We start from the raw sequence: 7,500 nt of genomic DNA, 5'->3' as shown, positions 1-7,500 counted from the left end.
ACACACACACACACGCTAACACACACACACACGCTAACACACACACACACGCTAACACACACACACACGCTAACACACACACACACGCTAACACACACACACACGCTAACACACACACACACACGCTAACACACACACACACGCTAACACACACACACGCTAACACACACACACACGCTAACACACACACACACGCTAACACACACACACACGCTAACACGCACACGCACACGCACACTTATACCTAAACCTCGGGCCTTGGCATCGAAAACCTTCCGTTAGGGTTAACACTGGGCATGCTCCGTATACCCACGTGATTACAGGGACAACCTAGCGTAAGGATGGCGTGGCTGGTCGAGGCGGGCAGCGTAAATTCGGGCGTGTGTTGCATCAGAATATACGTTCGGGCAGATTGGGGTACGATGTGTTATGAAGGGGGGGAGGGGAGGGGGGTAAAGTTATAGGAGGGAGGGAAGGAAGGGCTAGATAATAGGAGGGAGAGGGAGAGGGAGAGGGAGGAGAGAGGAAGGGACGGAGATATAGAGGAAGGGAAAGTGCACAGAGAGGAATGAGCAGAGAGAGGAAAGGATAGAGGGAGCGATGGAAAGATAAGAGGAAGAGAAAGAAAAAAAGAGAGCGGGAGGGAGAGGGAGGCAAAGGGAGGCAAAGAGGGCCAGCCGGGGACGGGGGGCAGTATTGTACTCAAGATTGTACCAAGTTTTACCGGCTGCCTTCCACCCGCCTCCCCTCCTCGCCCACCATGCTGTAATGACTATTGCATGTGTTCTTCAAAAGCTTATTTTAGTACCCCACGTGCTTCGACCCCGGACGTCTACGCTTGTTTTTTTTTTGTTTTACAACCGGCTGTCTTAGATCATGATTTATGATTAAGAACTTGCTATAGTCAGTGTGGCCGTGGCTATGCACCCGCGCATGCATTGTGCTTTTAGTACAGCGGGGCAAGTAATAGCAGGGGGGATTCCAAAAAATTCCAAGAAAATAATAAAACAAAGTAACAATTATAGAAAGGGCACGAGCAGCGCCAGTCACGATTACGTCTTTCACGTCACACACCTCCCTTGCGCGGGCGGGGATTGGTCGAGACGTTAAAATGTGACGGCTTCCCATTGGCCGAGAGCCAGGTGGCAGTGCCGGCTGGGCGCCCGGCGGGGGAAGGCGACGGGGATTTTCTCAAAGCTTCCACAAACGTACCTTGAGGAACGTTTGAACGTGTTGAATTGGGAAAGTTGGAATACGCTGCGGAACAGGTGGAGAAATTCGTGGCTGGATGTGGTAGCGATGACGGAGGGGGAATGGAAGGAAGGAAGGAGGAGGGGGAGGAAGAAAGAGAGGGAGGGGGGAGGGGGGAAGGAAGGGTGCTTGTTTGAGTGTGTGCATGTGACCCTGCGTTGTGCTTGGGTGTGAGAGATAAGTATGAAAGACATGTTATTTTAGTTTTCCCATTTGAACGAAAACGGTAAAAGTTTAGGGACATTACCAACAGGAACCGAATTCACATTTTATATTCCTAAACAATTCATGCTTACACCCATGCAAAGTTCGAACAAATGATCCGACGAAGGAGAAAGTTATTATCTTTTGTCTTTTTTATACTCACTTTGGCCTTCTTGTGACACCGCTCACATACTTGACTCATTAGGTGTCGCCACATAGCAACTCGTCAGCCACTTTGACCTTGGGTTTTAATGCTTTTCTGTTTGAATGTGATACCCTTTTCCGTGTCTTATATTTTGTGATGGATAACATCCTCGTAGTGGACAGAAACATTGATATTAGTGAATGAATGTAATATTTAATGTTTAGTTTTGTATTTTTTACATGAGAATTTCTTATTTGCAAATATCCAAAGATAATATTTCTAAATGAATATTTGTCAATCACAGGGAACTAAATTGCTATTCTACTACTTTTTAAGCAATTAAACATATACATGATGTTTCTGGCATTGTTGTAACGTTGTATGAAACTGTAATATTGTATTCTTTCTTTCTTTAACATAACCCACATCTATTTGCAGCTTGGGGCCGAGTATACAAGGAGCTTGAGATGAGCAGGCAAAGTGGGCATGACATAAGAGGTAAGTAGTCAGCTTATACTGGGCTTTGCTGGATAAACCTTGTGTAGGAGATTATTTCCTTGTAGTTGGTGTGAAAACTGTACTTTGGTCAGGTCAAAGAATATTGAAAAATGCCTTTGTGAGATCAGATGTTTATCAGGTACAGAGAAATAGCCTTTGGAGTACCACTGGGATTTAGTAGTATGAAGGGATTATGTTATTTTTACATGTTCTGTTTTTTTTTTTTCAGGAAGTGGCATTGCTTACTATCAAGAAAAAAATGTTCATCCAGCATTACAGGGTAAGATTTTGCTTTCAGATTTTTTTTTAGCATAATCCCATTTCTTTCTGGATGTCATTATGGTTATGATTTTCATGTGAAGTTTATGATAATGATAATAATAAATGTTGTAGCAGTGATAATTATACTTGATTTGATGATGACAGTAATAATGATGATGAATATGATGTTGGTAGTAATTTAATGATGATGTGGATATTGATAATGTTACAGTTGATATGACTGATATTGATAAGGTTACAGCTGTTATTATTGTTGTTGATATCAAGCAAAATATTTAACATTAGCCTTTCTCTCTATACTGTATGTATGTTTGTCATTTAGACACTTCTACAGAATATGTACAAAGCACACTACATAAAAGGTAATTGTATAATTTGCCTGATATTCATATGCAACTACAACACCTGCAGACAGGAATGTGGGATCTTCTTTTATTTCCCTATTTTCTGCATATCTATTTGCTTTAATCAAAAGCCCTCATTGTATATAACAAAACTCTCTAAGTTTACCTTCAAAAATTTGCCCTGCAGATTTCAAGCCCTTCGACCTTGAAGAATTTTGGGGCAAGAGAGTGTACCAGAATCTGACACAGTCCTAAGCCAAAGAAGACACGCACAAGCTCTCACAAGACGGACCATAGGGGATGGCTCAGCTCGTGCCCATGGATCGGGCCTGTGGCCGTCTCCCGAGGCTCCTGTCACATCACCCACTGTGTGGCGGCTGTGGCTGCTGAGCGTGTGCATTGAGAGGTTGAACATGTGATGCCTGTTTTCATCATGAGCAAACACCTTTATTTCTGGAAAAGGCTCTTGCAGTGCATGTCCTGCAGCAGTCACATTCTTAAGTTGCTGGACTTTATATTGTTGAGTTTTTTTTTTTTGTTTTGTTTTCTTTGTTGATTGTCAGTATTTGAAGGTCAGTGTATTTGCTGAAGCATTTATGTTAAATTTTTCATTTTGAAAGACGGTTGAGATTTAAAAGAAGTTCTTTTCAGGCATGTGAATTGTAAGTCAAGTGAACTGAATGAGTAGTCTTCCCATACGCTGGGAAATAGATTTTTAGAACTGATTAGGTAATAATCCAAGTAACTTTGTAGCATTCCAGAGAGACAAACAAAAAAGGAAATAAAAAAAATAAAAATAAAAAAGGAATAGAAAAAAAATGGAATCAAACCATATATTAAGGCTGCATATATTGATATTGTACCAACAATTGTTGCACCATTTATGCTGTATTTTCAGGATATTTTCCATGGACTTTGACATTTCAAGTGTGGCGGGTTTGTTAGGAAATATTATATATTTCTCATATGCTTGCTATACAGTACAAAACTCTAATAACCAATGCCACAAAATAACAAGAACTGGACATTGAAAAACCAGCTATTTTTAGATTTAAATTAATAGCATATTTAATCAGTTGGAGTCACATGACATTGATATTTTTCTTTCCTTGTATGCATTGGAATTACTTAATGCAATGATACACAAGTTGATTAGAGGCCTTCATGTTTGATCTTGTAGAAACATGATTAAAAGTTCGTAAAATCCTTACTTCATCTTCTGTTATGTAAAATGTGTGTGAGTATGTGTCTGTGCTTGTGCATTTCGGGCTCACGCTCACACACAAAATACATATACACCTACACACACACCCAAACACTTAAACATACATGACTTATACATATACACATGTGCATGCAGATACATAGATTCACACACATTCACATACTTGCATATGTATAAAAGCATATTTATACAAGCTTCATTTTTTTTTCTGAACTGATGTTGAAGCATCTTCATGAAGGTGCATTTTTCCCCTTTTGAAAACAATATATAGAGAAACGGTCTCTATGTTGCAAAAAAATGTAACTGTCATAATCAGTTAGCATATGTATTGGTCTGTGGAACACGTTCAAGGAGTCACAACACTTGAAAATAAAAATGAGAATCGTAATCCATCTGTGTTGGTTGGCAGTATGTTTCGAGCTGCTTAACATTTTGAGGTGTTTTTGTAATATATCTGGAGATGAGTGACAAACAGTAGTTACTGTAATGTGATTATGTGATTCCCCTCATGTATATTGCTAATTTTGTATCTTGTACATTTTGAAATGCTTTTACCCAGCCTTGCTGATGTTTTGAAGGCTGATGTTACTAGGTAAATGGGGGCAGTCATAACAGGGACAGAGTTTCAGGAAATGGATGAGTAGTGCTCCGCAAAGTTGCACTGTTTAGGACTTGCAATGTTTTTCATTTTATTTTTTCTTTTGTCATGAGACCCTAACTGTGATGCTACTCAGTATGCCAGGAGTCTGAGTATGTCGAGTGTCAGTTGGATGAAGGGGTTGCTCCCCGGAGGGTACTAAGCATTCACCATAACACCACACCAGTGATTGGGTTTAACACTAACCCCAGGAATACTCAAGTTTAGCACATATTGTGACCCTTTTTCACTAGACGTAATGGATATTTCACTGTATTTTGGATACATTTTGTGACTTGTTTTGATAACATATTTTAGTGATACAGTTGTATGCTTATATACTAAGTGAGCTCAGTCCCTCAGGGGCACAACCTAATTGATTAGTCTGTGATATTATTTTGTTTCAGCTTGTGAAGACTTGTAAGTTGAGACAAAGTATTTTGAACCAATCTTGATGCTGGATATCTTTGACCCCGACATATTTTCTAAAATACACCCTGAAAATCTTCATACTGGTATCCTTATCCTTATGATCATTAGGGTCACATAAAATTTAAACATAACTTCTGCACAGTTATGCCAAAGTGAATGTCAAATTAGCAGATAACTTGTCAAAATGAAATTTCTTCCTTTTTTGAATACATATGGCTTGCCGATGTACATATTTAAGAAAAAGGAAAAAGTAAACAGAACTTGCAGTTAGCATTCTATTCTGTTAACTGTTATAAAGACCTATGAAAATGTGCAGTGCATTGCCAATACCTATGTGCAATAGTAGGATTTTGAGAACTATCCTCCCAATTAACTGCACGTGAGAAAAGGCCCTATGAGGCTTGGTAAAGAAATGTAGAAATTACAATCTAACCTCTTGTTTTAAATTTCAATTCCCCAGAAAAAAAGTAAACGGAAGAAAATTAAAATTGCTTTTGTAGTGAAATGAGATATTTCTATGTTCTTCCAGGGTAGGGGATCCCCCCTACCTTGGATGTCAGCCCTCGCCTCAACTAGTTTTGAGAGGGTCTTTTCTTCTCCCTCTTTCCTTTTCCTTCTCTTCGTCATGCCCTTCCGTTCGCTTCCTAAGGTGTGAGGGTCGTGCTGAAGGGATGAGAGGCTGGCTTAGTATCGGTCCTGAACGGCCTCCGGGAGTCATGGGCTCCTTTGCCTATCCCTTATTAGTGGCTTTAAGGCTTGCCGCTTCAACAACTAGCCCATCTAAATTTTATTTATCTGGTTTCCCGACCCGTCTCTTTGACCACGGCTTCGGCCACTGATACATATACCCCGCCTCGATGTTTGCTGTCAGCTCTGCCCATTCCGAATCGGCCCTTATTCAACCTTTAGAATACACCCCTTCCTCACTCCCAACATCCTCCACTCCATCTCCTATTGCACAATCTTCGTCTTTGTCTACCCCCTCACTCCTCATTACTCCCCTCCCTCCTTATTAATATTCTTCGTCCCTATTGCCCTCCTCAGTACTACCTCACTCGGCACAACCCCCTTCCTCCTGCCCTCGTCCGACTACTGCTTCCACCTCTGCAAACCTTTTGGGTACTCTTTTTGGCCCAGTCAAGTGGGAAATATTCTTTGATTCCCCATACAGCCCCTTATTCTGAAAACAATGTCTCCAAAAACATGGACGCAAAGTTTCCTCTAGCAGGCGTTCCGATCGTTCAATCCTTGGCGCAGTTACACCCGAATCCCAAGCTCATGCACTATCTACCCTGACTGACCTCACTGGCAAACCTATTCCTGCCCAACCTCACACTTTCCTTAATACAGAACAATTTCCGTCACTCCTACTGATGGTCGTATTTACAACCAGCACTGGTCAGACTGAAAACGACTTGCTCGCATGACTCATCGACTATAATGCAGTGACAATACAGTGCTACACCAATATTGCCAAGATTTCCTTCCGTAGACATGACCTCCCCCATGAACTTTATATTGGCGGAGCGTCCTGCCTGCCCGACCATATCGACTTCCCCGTCAATGTCAGCGTTATGGCCACCCAACCAAACACTCGCACCGCTGCCCTTAATGTGTCCAACCTGGTCATGGCCGTGCCAATTGCTTTGCTCAGTCACACACGTGTGCCAATTGTGGTGGATTCCGTAATGACGAGACGAGGTTTTTCTCATTGTATTTATGCCAGAGCTGTCCATTGCTCCGCTCCCCTCCCATCTCAGGATGTCTCGGCATCTCCCCAATACATCTTCCCTCTACCCGTACCATCCTACCTCTACTCCCTCTCTCCTTTTCCAGTGTAAATCCAGATACTCCACTCTGCCATTTCATAGATGCCTACCCCCCCCCCCTTCTCACTCTACCTGTTGCACCAGACAATCTAAACGTTCTACCCCATCTTCTAACTTAAGATAGAGAAAAGTGAAATTATTTGAGGTGGTGACAGGAACGGACATAACTCACCTGGAAAAAAATAATTTAAAACCTTGATAAGCGCTTTGGAGACCTTAGACCATTTGACTCAGAAAAGGCAAACAATGACTCACAGTTGCAGGAAGAAATAAGTGCATAGTTCAGAAGGAAATGACTCTGTGGCTTTTGGATCAATGAAGAAAGTATTATTAAATACCCTCAGTTCTGTGCAGTGGTTCGGCCATTTTTTACTTGCTTTACCGTGGTCATACTTGACAAAATCTGGTCTTAATAATGCAAAAGTAATTCTAACAGAACAGGAGTAAGCTAAACACGAAATCCCGTGGCAACGTAAGGCTAAAACTTTCTAATCTTTATTCCAATCTCAGTGTCATTGTTGAAGGTCTTCACGTTAACGACATCGACATTTTCTGAAGAAAGGCGTTATATGAAGTATGAAGTATGTATTTGTATATGTATGTATGATGCATATATATATATATATGTGTGTGTGTGTGTGTGTGTGTGTGTG

The 7,500-nt window shown here is 41.2% G+C and overlaps 1 protein-coding gene across 1 annotated transcript in view; it reads left to right on the top strand.

Moving 5' to 3' along the window:
- Window positions 1-5,094, top strand: part of LOC125025257 (MAPK regulated corepressor interacting protein 2-like) — a 19,192-nt gene extending 14,098 nt beyond the window's left edge. The window contains exons 5-7 of the mRNA XM_047613229.1: window positions 2,039-2,098; window positions 2,328-2,378; window positions 2,912-5,094. Of these exons, the coding sequence (XP_047469185.1) occupies window positions 2,039-2,098; window positions 2,328-2,378; window positions 2,912-2,979 (179 nt within the window). The 3' untranslated portion in view covers window positions 2,980-5,094. The remainder of the gene's footprint in view (window positions 1-2,038; window positions 2,099-2,327; window positions 2,379-2,911) is intronic.
- The last annotated feature ends 2,406 nt before the right edge of the window (window positions 5,095-7,500 follow it).

Source organism: Penaeus chinensis, chromosome 4 (assembly GCF_019202785.1).
Source record: "Penaeus chinensis breed Huanghai No. 1 chromosome 4, ASM1920278v2, whole genome shotgun sequence".
Taxonomy (NCBI): Eukaryota; Metazoa; Arthropoda; class Malacostraca; order Decapoda; family Penaeidae; genus Penaeus; species Penaeus chinensis.
This window is presented reverse-complemented; position numbering and strand designations above follow the sequence as displayed.